The sequence below is a fragment of the Stegodyphus dumicola genome, chromosome 3 (assembly GCF_044657685.1).
Source record: "Stegodyphus dumicola isolate Sdum_Otavi_A_Nest chromosome 3, ASM4465768v1".
NCBI classification, from domain to species: domain Eukaryota; kingdom Metazoa; phylum Arthropoda; class Arachnida; order Araneae; family Eresidae; genus Stegodyphus; species Stegodyphus dumicola.
In genome coordinates this window covers 207,141,554-207,154,609 of record NC_140770.1, presented here as the reverse complement: position 1 = coordinate 207,154,609, position 13,056 = coordinate 207,141,554, and the positions used below count along the sequence as shown (strand labels likewise).

Sequence of the window (13,056 nt, the reverse complement as noted above, 5' to 3'; positions counted from 1 at the left end):
GCTAAGTAATTGCCACGAAGCTAAATACACAAAACTAAATCGCACCATGAAAGATGGAAGCAAAGAAGAATTTGAGTGCCCTGTGGCAATCGAATTCTACAACAAAATCATGGGAGGTGTAGATCTTGCAGATCAAATGGCAAATGTCTATGAATTAGATCGAAAATCTTGCAAGTGGTGGGAAAAAAGTATTTTTTCGCCCATTGATGAGCGCAGTGGTCAACTCATGGATTGCGTACTGCGAACTCGAACATCGAAAAACCCCACTTCTTGATTTCATTGTACCTCTTGCAGAAGTATTGTACCTCTTTCTGGACCCTTGATGGCGTCCAGAAAGCTCAACACACAGTGTCAACGCCATAGAGAAACTGGACGCCCATCCAAAACATCACGAAGCTTACTCAGTGTTGGTGACCATCTGCCAGTAACAACAAAAACACGACAGTGGTGCTGTAAATGTGCACAACAAAAGAAGGAATCGCACACTAAAATAATGTGCACGATGTGTAATGTCGCATTGTGCATTGATTGTTTCAAACCATACCATTCGTAATTAAATTTTTATTACTAGAAAATCATTGGTTTTCTTTACAAAATTACTCGTTGAAGACTACTGGGACACATATGTCCCAGTGGTCAGGACTGATGGGACATGTATGTCCTGGTCCTAAATCAGTGCTCAAAATTTTTCTCAAAATACAACATCTTAATTTTTAGCATTCTAGAGTGCCTTACTCATAGTTTATGTTATCATAATTGTTCTGTTGTAAAAAAAAAAAAAAAAAAAAAAAAAAAAACTCGTCGCAAAAGGTTAAACGCCTAGATTCGAATCCTGGAGAAGGTATGGATGTTTATAAATATAATAGTGTCTTTGCAGCATGGGAGCACTCTAAATATATTGTGAGCCAAAAGTTCTCTAGGGGAAGAGGGGTGGGAAATCCTTGGACCTTCTTCCCCCTAGGGTGCTGTCCATCAAAATTAGAGGCAGAACTGAGCAAAGTCATACTATCACCTGTATGGTATTCAAGGCTCTTGCCGACAACAGGTGCAGCCTTGCTCTCCTGGTCATGAGGAATTTCAAGGGCTTGTTCTGATGTTACTGTCAGACAAGTGAGATAAGTCACAACACACAATACAAATACAGTCAAAAGTCGTTAATCGGGACTTCAAAGCTACAAACTTTCTGCACATGCGCTTAATACCTTTACACATGTGCATATGTGTTTAATGTATAACGGACAGTATAAGCTAAGCTAAAATTATCTAATTATCTATTTCAGTTAATGTTGCAGATTGCATTGTTCCTTAATCTTCAAATTGGATCCGGCTTATTATTTTTTGCAGACTGTTAGAGCAATTTTATAAAAGTAAACTTGAACTTTCGCTTATGTCAAAAAGAATTTCCGATTCTAGAGCTGCCAAAGGATCTACAAAGCGAAAGCATGTTTCGATGTGCATCAAACAAAAAGTGGAATTGCTGCAAAAAATGGATAAAGGCATATCCTTTGTTTTTCTAACCATTCCGAAATCTGTTTATCAATTTCATGCTGCTCTGCTAGGGTGGGGGAAATGTTGCGGTGCGCAATGAACTAGAAGTTGATCTTTCAGCACTATCCTTATCTTCAGGGCAGATGTTTTTATTTTATTCAGCTTATAATTCCTTACTAAATGTAGTATTTCATCTCGATGTACTCCGTTTTTGATATGATTTAAATCAAATTCCTCGTCATTCATAAATATCATGAATACACATCAAATAGTTTTCTGGTTGCATTTTTCTAATTTTGACTATGTGTAATGTATGCTTTATGCATGCGTGCGTTGGAAATGTTTAATAAAGTAAACAAATAAATAGCTTTTTTTTTTTTGTAAATTTTGATACCCTTTAGATCATAATTACTCTTTATTTCATAAATTACGGTTTCATATTTTTAATTTTATAATATCTACATGCCATCTTACCAGATTTAAATTGATGATCTATAATCTGGAAAAAACGATAATCCAGAATCGCCAAAAATGCCAAGTCCCGACGAGTCCGGATTAAAGACTTTTGACTGTACTATGTGTAATAAGTATAAATTCTGCTAATTAGTAACACTACACGATTTAAGACTTCGCCATATTTTATAATACAGTCAAAAGTCGTTAATCCAGACTCGTCGGGACTTCGGCGATTCCGGATTATCGGTTTTTCCGGATTATAAATCATCAGTTTAAATCTGGTAAAATGGCATGCAGAAATTATAAAATTAAAAATATAAAACCGTAATTTACGAAATAAAGAACAATTATGATCTAAAGGGTATCAAAATTTACAAAAAAAAAAAAAAAGTTTAATATTTATTTGTTTACTTTATTAAACATTTCTTTCAATGTAAGTTGTTTAAGTTGATTCGTTTTTTATGTGATAATACATTCTCTTTAATTCTATAAACAGACATAATATCTTGTTCAGTTACAAAGTTCCGCTGTTCATGTCCTATAATTGCTGTGTCGAGAATACCGACTAATTTGTCAATCGAAATTTCTTCGTTTTCAATAACCTCTGTCACTTTGTTCGCTATCGGAAGCGAATTATAATGACGAGGCATTTGATTTAAATCATATCAAAGATGGAGTACATCGAGATGAAATACTACATAGAGTAAGCAATTATAAGCCAAATAAAATAAAAACATCTGCCCTTAAAGATAAGGATAGTGAATTCATTGCACACAGCGTTAAAGATAAACAAACGTTAAAGTTTAGATAAACAAGTGTTAAAGTTTAGATAAACAAAATATATGCCTTTATCCATTTTTTGCAGCAATTCCACTTTTTGTGTAATTGACTCCAAAAGATACTTTCGCTTTGTATATCCTTTACATATTAGTAAATATATATCGAAAATTCTATTTGACATAATCCAAAGTTCCAGCTTACTTTTATAAAATTGCTCTAACAGTCTGCAAAAAATAATAATACGGATCCAATTCGAAGATTAAGGAACAATGCAATCTGCAACATTAACTGAAATAGATAATTAGATAATTTTAGCTTAGCTTATCCCGTTCGTTATACATTAAACGCGCATTCGTAAACGTATTTTGCGCACGCGCACACGCAAATTTGCAGCGGTAAAGGTCTTACGCGCATGCGTCAACGCGATGCATGCGCAGAAAGGTTGTAGCTTTGAGGTCCGGATTATGGGTGTCCGAATTAACGACTTTTGACTGTATACAGGATAATTTGTTTGAGTGCCAAAAGTTAATAACTATTTATTAAAATGGTCAGAATTTGAATTGTTTGTGCTTGGGTATTTTTTTCCTGGAAAAAAACTTTCTCATATTTACATGATAGTGGGAACTTGAGCATCCTTGATCATCATATTCCTCATTTACTTACTATTTCTATTGATAAGTTATATGTACATAAACAACTCTTTATCCTCTGGGGGCTTCATTATTGGCATAGAGAAAATGGAACATTTCTCTTCCAGAGTGCATACATTCTTTTGTACTTATGTGTTTTCCCATATACTGCAAAAGTTGGCAGTCCTGCCTAAAGTGCACCATTGATGCTAGTGGAAATATGCTTACAAGGTTACACAACCATGCTTCTACGGAAACAGTTATATGTTAGATAATAACATATAATTGTTTAATTACATAATCAGCAGGTACTTCTGAAAATAGCATATAAAAACTTAGATAATGATGAGCTAAAGATTATCTTAGGAAGAAATTTGTTAAAAATAGTGCTAATCATATCGATGGTCAAAAGAGTACTTAACAATATATAAAAGAACAAATCTGGCACTTGTTTATGAACTCACTGTCACATAGATTCATTTGAATATGAATTTAAGTGGTGTGCTTTCTGCAATGTCTTTTATTGTAATATTTTGACAAACTCCACAGTCTTTTAATGTTTTTATTGTGCTCATCAATATAACGAATCCAGCAACTTTGAAAATACGTCGCTACTTGCTGTTTTGTTCAACGCAGGTCTCAAATGCTAATCCTTTTTTCAAAATGTAAGAAAAGACAGATGTGGCAATTAAATTGTAACTCCCTCGCTAAACATAACCGGGCTTACTGAAGATCAAGGTTATATAAAACAAAAGCAAAGTTCTTTTCAGTGTGTTGCAATGCCACATTTATCAGTTGTTGGCGATAAATTGTAGTGTTTGGCGGCATTGCTGAAAACATTCAACGGCAAAATATGAATGTACCAATTAAAGAAATAATGCAGTTATTTCTAAAATGCGACAAAAATAAAGAACGTATATAATAAATTACGTATAAAATAATATTTATTAAATTTTTTTATGAATTATTTCAGGCAGCATCTGTACTATTCTGCAACTTCACCTGCTGCTAATGACCAAGCTGCCACTTCCGCTGAGAAGTCACAAAGCATAGAGAAAGAACAGAATGAAGAAATTGCAAAGAACAAAGGTGAAATTTCTGCAAAAGAAAAAGAGTTGCTACAAGAAAATGAAAAATTAATAGAAAATATAAAAAATTTAGACGTGAGTTCTATCTTTTTTCTGCATTTAATATAATTCTGAAATAGCCATTCTTATCAATTAGGTATGGCAGTGGTTTTTCAAAAAGTGTTCTGCAAACTCCAAGGTTACACAGCCATGCTTCAGAGGCTTTGTAATTCTTTGGTTCAGCATATAAAACCAGAGATCATGCAGACTTCCTTATCAGTGAGTAAAAATACTTCTTGCTTGAATTTAGAGAAGTATTTTGAATTTTTTGAGAAGTCTTCAAAATAGTTAAATTTTTTTTGATGATTTTTGGAGGGAGGTGTTATAGAATGGAGAGTGAGGTAGAGTTGTAGAGAAAATAGAGATGCCTTTATTACAGTGCCTTGGCATAGTGGTGCCATACTTTTATGCAAGTTGACTGCTGTTTGAAAAACAGAAATCTTTATATTATAGCAGCAGCATGCACAAATTGAAGATCACTTTCTCACTTGAAACTGATCATCACCATCCTTATGACAAGCTGGTATTTTTCATAAATGTGCACACTTTTATACAAGTGTGATTTTTATTTCAACTATTGGCAACTAATAAAGCAGGGGATGAAATAAATATTAGATATCTTTATGAAAAATGGAGAATCTGGATGAGAGTGCTTGTACCTCCTGTGTCTCCCAAAATGCTTTATTGTTATAAAGGTGCCTGCGTCTTTATGAAAACATAAGATTGGCATTAAAGGTGCCAAAGTTTTGATCAATTCGAACAGTTTTTCACATGGTGCAGAAATGATTTTCTTTCAGCTATCAATGTTCATATTGATTTTAAATTTTAAAAATTATTTTTATTTTTGTTAATGGGATGTTTTGAATTCTTTCTCCTATTTAATATTTCTTTTTTCTAGCGTATCCCTCTTTTTGCCCATTCATGATCTACAAACTCTAGAAAAAAGAAAGTTGCTTTCTATAAATTCCCTAGAAAACGTTACTCTGCTTGAAAGAGACAGAAGGAATCCACAAGAAAATAACACTGGGGAACAGCATTTTCGTTTTCTTAGATCTGCCACTTGTTTTTGACCAACTTTTGCCTCTGAATCGAAAAATAACCTCAGTTTTTATGTATCGCATTAACTTTTTAAACTATACCCTCTCTCTGTCTCAAAAATCATGCACAATATGCATATCAAGGAAATAAAGGGAAAACTTACCATATTTACTATTCACAAAGAGTAGTTTTATTCACAGAAATTCTATATATAGTTACTGCAAGTTACATTTTATTCAAACAAAAGGAAAAGATTTTGAACAAAAGGAAAAAACAAAAGGACTGCCCCAAGATTTTCTGGTTAATTTCACCAAGTTACCAAAATGGCTTTCACCAAAAGCATTTTAAAGCTTTCCAAAAGATGCTGGACAATTTCACTATAATTCTTTGCTTGTGCATTTCCAAGAAAGTCTTTAGCAATGTTTTGAATGCCAACCTAGCATTCTTTTGAAGTTCTATCATTGCTCCAATGAAATGTTTATCTTTAACCCTTTGCGGCGCATTATACGTTAACGTCGGAATTTCAACAAAAAAAAGTTTTATGCAGTCTATTTAGTCCTAAAGGAGTATACAGGTAAAATTTTGTAAAAATTGCACTTACCGTTTTAATTCTGTGGGTTTTGCGTGAGGTGGAACACTGCGCCGCCAGAGCTTTTAAAAGTGCGACTAAGCGAGCATTGCAGTGAAGCACGAAAATGAGTAGAAGCGTTTGTATAAGGAAGAAAAAACTGTATTATGGCTGTATACATGGTTTCCTGGATATACACAATATTCTTGAATATATATGGATAAATGAGATAAATATCTATATACATAAGTCCTATATGCAAAAATATTTACAAATTTTCGGAAAGAGTTAGATCTCTCCGCGCCATTTATGGAAAATTAATAATAAAAAAATTAACTACGATTAATGTTTACAATAAAGAAAAATAAGCCTATAATATATACATACACGAAAAATATCTACACAATTATTGAAAATAAATGGAAATGAGACTAAAATGCGACAGCAAAAAATTCGCGCGGGTCTAAGTAAAGATGAGTCAAGCTACTAATAAAATTCCCACCTAAAATCTACTCCCAAAAAATTTGAGATGCCAATATTAGGGCTTTCATAACACAAAACACACCTCACCCCTCAATACTGCTTTGTTTGAATTCATCACCCCCCCAAAACAACGGATGTTCTCTCCTAAGCACAGATTTTCTGATTCGTAACAGCATGAGATTGCTAAAGGCGCAGTGTTCCCGCTAATGGAACACCTGGTTTCATTCAATGATTCTGCGTGTGGTTTTTGTATGAAAGATTAAAAAAATATATAGAACAAATAATTTGCAGTACAGCCAGCAAAATTATGCCTAATTTTTTTTTCCAAATAAAATTTTTTATATCATTAAAAAAATAGAGAAAATTACTTGAAAAAAAGTGGATTTTAATAACACATAATAAATGAAAATTCTATGTATCCTTGTGATATGCTGCTATCTACTGTTTAAAAAGAAAAGTTCAAAGCATATGATAAAGGCATTTTTATCTATTTACGGTTGAATTTAAAGGTTTCAGAGCAATTCAATTTGGGTGTTTCATGTAGTGGAACACTGAGCCGCAAAGGGTTAAGGAGCTGTCAAATCTGTTGACCATCAGACACACTGGCCTTTGTCTCTTAAATAACAGTGTAGGAAATTCCGAAATGAGATACTTGAAACAGTCTCCTTCAGTTGGCAAAACTTTAACAAATTGTTTCATGAGACCCACTTTTATATGCAGAGGTGGAATTATAGTGCTTTTTCTTTTCTTTCGACGTGGTGCACAATGAACTGGAAGTTGATCTGTCAGCACTATCCTTATCTTCAGGACAGATAATTTTATTTTAATCGGCTTATAATTCCTTACTAAATGTAGTATTTCATCTCTATGTACTCCTTCTTTGATATGATTTTAATCAAATTCCTCGTCATTATAAATATCATGAATACACATTAAATAGTTTTCTGGTTGCAATTTTCTAATTTCGAGTATGTGTAATGTATGCTTTACGCATGCATGCCTTGAAAGAAATGTTTAAAGTAAACAAAAAAATATTAAGCTTTTTTTTTTTTTTTTTTTTGTAAATTTTCATACCCTAGATCATAATTGCTCTTTATTTCATAAATTACGGTTTCATATTTTTAAATTCTGCATGCCATCTTACCAGATTTAAACTGATGATCTATAATCCAGAAAAAACGATAATCCGGAATCACCGAAGTCCCGACGAGTCCGTATTAAAGACTTTTGACTGTAGTATGTTTCCACACATGATGTCGCAGAGAATGGTCTTATTCACATAAGGTGTAGGAATAAACTTCATGTGATAGAAGAAAACTAACTACGGTTTTGAAATTGTCATGCTTATTTAACTCTGAAACAGCCAAAAAATCAAACTCAACAGAAATTGTTTCCCAATTTAATGTTATAATGGATTAATAATAAATAAATATCAATAACTACTATGTTTCTTTGCATATTTCCTCCTTTTTTTTATAACAATTTTGTAATATGAAAGTCAAGAGGGGAAAATTATACAAACAATTTAATTTCCTTAGGACCTATAATAAGAACATAAGAAATGAAAAATAGTCATGAATAAAGTAAAGATAACTATTATAATATTAATTATTTCTTTAAAAGAAACGTATATTCCAATAAGAATACATAGTAATATTAATCTTCACTTCTTTTCCCTGTAACTTGAATCTTGTGTGTTATTAATGTTGATTCTGCTACTCCTTGAGCCTCAAATCATCCATAAGTAACTAGACAAGGTGAATGTGCAGCTGACTCAGTAAAATGTAGACTGAATGTCAATTTATGTTCGCTTCACTGTTATCAGTCAATTTTTGTATTATGTTGCCATGAAGTTCAACAGTTATAACGCAGAGGTTCCTTTTGTAGGTAGTTTGCAAGGGTTAAGACAAAACAGTCACTATGTGGAAGAATCCATTTTAAAATTTAGGGGAGCTTATTCTCTGAATGCATTGATAAAGGGAAAAATTATGCTAATATTTTAAAAATTTTCTGAACCTGACACTAAAAAGCTAGGGAAACAAATATGCAAGGAAATATTATATTAAAAATCAATTACATCAATCAATAATTATAAATTGATTAATAATTTAAATAAATATGCATAACTTTAAAACCAAAAAAATATATATGTATTCAAATATCTTTTCACTCCTCATGAAATTATTGCATGACACTGCCTATTACATCAATCAATAATTATAAATTGATTAATAATTTAAATAAATATGCATAACTTTAAAACCAAAAAAATATATATATATTCAAATATCTTTTCACTCCTCATGAAATTATTGCATGACACTGCCTATGTTTTAAAAACAACTATTTCTAATTTATTCAATATTTGAAATCCACATATTCAGAAAGTAGGCCAGGTATTTCTATTCAGAAATGCATATGTGCAAATTCATGGAAAATGTTGGGATGTCATAAGGGTGCTGGCAATCAGTTTTAAATGAGATTCTGCTCTTTAATTTGTGCATGAAGCCTTTTGCCATGAAAACGCTACGAAGATTTCTGTCTTTTCAAACAGCAACTGACATGCATAAGAGTTTGACACTGTTATGAAGCAGTCTTGTGAAATGCGGAAAGATCATTTTATACTATTCATAAATGGCCTCATTGTGTTTGGTTTTCCTCATCTGTAGCTTAAATAATATCCAATAACCGTTAAAAAAAGTCTACAAAACATCTTTTTCTAGGCAAATAGCCCTTAAATCCCATAAATAACTGCCCTGTTATCAAGTACTGTTGTTACAAACCAAATTCAATTAATTTATAATTTTGATTTTAATCCATATTTTTTAATTAGGTTATTTGGTTTGTATAATATAAAGAGTGAAATATAATGAGAATGTAAATTAGAAATTTTATTTTGGAATTAACTAATAGCTAATCTTACTCCTCAGAAAGGAAAAATATTTCAGTTTTTGGAAATATACTTTTTTTATGTGAAGTATTCTAATTTGTTAATTTTAAAAGGGAAAAAAACTTTTTATTTGATTAGTTTATTGCATGAAATGAGGAAATTAAAACTTAATTTCTTTATCTGTTTTACTTAATTTCTGTGATTTTAAAACATCGAGGAATTTATAAGATGCATGAAAAATCATTGTCAGCCATATGAATATTTGGATTTCTTTTCTTTTCAGTTTTATTTGAATTGGAAACTGCCATGAAGTATTTTAATTTTACGATAATTTATCCTGTAAAGAAACATTACAGTATAAATTTTATGGTAGTTTTATGTATTAAATATTTTGTAAAATTTTTATTTAATTTTTTCATTTTAATGTTTTATGCCTTTGTTATAGTTAATGATACTTTAGTATTGTCACAACCACAGAAGTCACCAAACTCTAGCAACCGTACGTATAGCAGTTCTTTAGGTAATCATATCCATTGTAAGCTGCAGTCCGAAAATTCACTGAATCGCGTTAATTTCTCTAAAAAGCATCAAACTGTAGCAAGATAGTTATGCATAAGTACCTGTTTAATATGTGCATGGAATTTCTGAAGTTTTTGAGAGTCACTATAATGCATTTCAAGTTTCTCATTAGTATCTTAAAATAAAATTCTGTAAGAATCTCTTGAATATCTCGTAAAACATCATATTGCATAGAAATCTGATGCAAGAACAAAAGAGTTAGTATTTTGTGCTTGAGTTCAAACTCACAAATGCTGTGGCTTTAAGTTTTGTGTTTCTGTTAAATTTTATCATGATTTTTTTTCCTATTTCTTTTTTTCTTCTTTCTCCTCCCCTTCCCTCTTTATTCTGATTTATGCTTTTTGGTTCTTTTTAGGAGTCATTGTATGATATATCTATCTCATAAGTTACCGTATTTCCTAGCATATAAGATGCACTTTAAAAATGTGTTTTTGGTGCAATGGAAACGTCAGTGATGGTGTTGTGGACAATGAAGCCAAGGTGTAAGATTGTCGGCAGTGCATATGTGGGGGGGGGGGCTTCTCACCTATTTCTTTAAAAAATCAAAATGTTGGAAATTTTATTTGAGATTTTGATTAATGAAAAAGGGGATTTGTAACAATCCCCCCTTTTCATTAACAAATGAAGAAGTGTGAAAGTTTTAAATGATACTGTTCCTAGCTCCTAACAAAGTAGCTTTCTCCCCTGGAGTGTGTATGAAGTCACCTAAAGATAAGGAATCTAAAAAAAATCCTTTTAAGACAAGACTGTCTACAATAAAGATGAACTGCTATAATGCATTTGGAAAAACTGCGTCTCAGGCTATTGTGTATCTTAGCAGATACACAGATGAGGTCCAGTTAATGCATGTGAGTTCCAACAGTGGCAACACATCGTATGCTGAATAAATGTTGATTTTGATTAATAATAACAGGTTAATAAAAACCAATCCATCAACCAAATAATATTTTTTTTTTCCTTCAATTTTTGAGTCCCAGAATCAAGATGCATCTTATACAAGGGAAAATATGGTATCTTCTGTAATTTGTGATTATTTGTTATTATATGTGATCTGTGATTTGAAATGTATTTTGAATAAATTCTGAGTGTTATCAGATATCAGAAGTTATCAGTTATCAACTATAAAGTGTGTAGTATAAAATATGGTACTCCCATAAGATTTCCAAATTCAAAATGAACAATGTGCTATTAATATAATGATTATCATGTTAATGCTTTTGAAAAGGTATAAGCACTTTTAGTATAAATGCATCTGTAATTTAAATAATTATAATTTTTGATAACTTGTAAGTCTCCCAGGATTGGCTCAGTTGCTGTACCATTAGTCAATATCATTTTAATATGAATTGAGTAAATTTTAATTATTTTTTGAGGTGAAGAGTTCTTGGACTAAGTTATGGTGGGATACATTTTGTAAAAGTGTTTATTTCCTTATTAAAGGAAAATGAGTTTTAGATTAAGATTTTGATAAAAATTGAAATTTATTATGTAAATTAATGTATAAATTTATTTGATATATTTTATACTATAGAACAGAAATTCTTGAAGAAATTTTTGTAACATTTGTTAACTTGTTAATTAAATAGAAAATTAACTGTGTTTGCTTTTGTGTCTTTTTTAAGTAAAACAAATTTTTATTATGCATAATGAACACTGTGATTGCTGTTTATACTTCCTTGTACGAAGTAAAGGAAGTATTATAATCTTTTTCGAATTTTCTTTAATCGAAAAATTTTGGGCACCGTATTTCGACGAAAATATCTGTTTTGATCACTATCAAATACAATTTAATGATGTTTTTGCATGATGTCTGTACACCAAATGAATTATAACACTGATTTAAAATAGATTCAAAAGATATTTTTTACGTACTTATGTATCTCGCATATAACTCAAAAACGAAGAGCCTCAGAACGTTGAAATTTTGTATGTGTGACTGCTATAACATGTAGGTGTGCATCTCCCTTTTTGGTTGCAGTTGACTGCACCAAAAGTATGTTTGTAAATTGTGCATTTGTTTGCTTTAAAAATGATTGAATTATGTTGTTCTTATCTTCCGGTTAATGTTTTTACGCATTTAGGCTGCTATCACACGTTGATTTGTTTCAAAAGAACAACTGTTTGAAACTATTTTTTGCTTACTGGTTCCCCATTACAAACAAGCTGATAGAATTCGAAGTTGATAGCTGATTTGATGGAAACGAACAACTTGCAATTTTTTTGGAAAGGAAGGAAAAAGTCGCATGTCGTAAGCCACCAGACAGGAAAATTGTCCGAAACAGCTGTTTGTGTGAAACAAATGCCATGTGATATGGGCCTTAGTTAACTTGCATGTTGTAGTTGTAGAACTTATCAACAATTTAAAAGTTGTTTAAATGCAGCTAAGCCTAATTTGTTTACATTTGAAACTTGGCAGAATAGTGGAATTGTTGCCAATCTAGAGAAACTAAACTTCGCAACAACAAAGTAATGTCTTCTTTTATTATTACAAATTAAATTATGCTTAATCCATTTTGGAATTATCATTTATTAAATTATTCCATATATTGATTCAGCATAGCATTCACAACAAATTTAGTTTTCTATGCCTTCAGTGTCTTTTTGCCGAGTGAGACCAAAAGTAAACTGTCAGTTTAGGGCACCGAAAATCTGTTTTCATGCCTGCTGGCCGAATTGCTTGTTTTTGTGTAGAAACTGTGATTTTAATTTAAAAAAAAATTTTTTTTTTTTTAAATTTTTTAACCGTATTTGGTGTTTTATGTTTTTCTATATCTTTAAATTTTTAATGAAGGTATTTTTGCCTTGCTGCGAAGTGATAACTGAATTAATTGAATTAGAAATACATCTCTAATGAAATTTGAGGAAATAAGTGTTTTATATTAGCAGAAAATACTGTCACCAGTCTGTTTTGAACAGAGGAGAATGTTTGCGAGTAGTGCATGCGCATTAGGTAAGCAGCGCTAAATCATCTGTGAGAAACTGTTTCTTTTTTATGTGTTTAATTTCTTTTATATTTCG

At 31.4% G+C, this 13,056-nt stretch overlaps 1 protein-coding gene across 1 annotated transcript in view; it reads left to right on the top strand.

Annotated features, from left to right (window-relative positions):
• Roe1 (grpE protein homolog, mitochondrial Roe1) overlaps positions 1-13,056 on the top strand; it is a 31,985-nt gene that overhangs the window by 12,958 nt on the left and 5,971 nt on the right. The window contains exon 2 of the mRNA XM_085813807.1: positions 4,327-4,516. Within this exon, the coding sequence (XP_085669933.1) occupies positions 4,327-4,516 (190 nt within the window). The remainder of the gene's footprint in view (positions 1-4,326; positions 4,517-13,056) is intronic.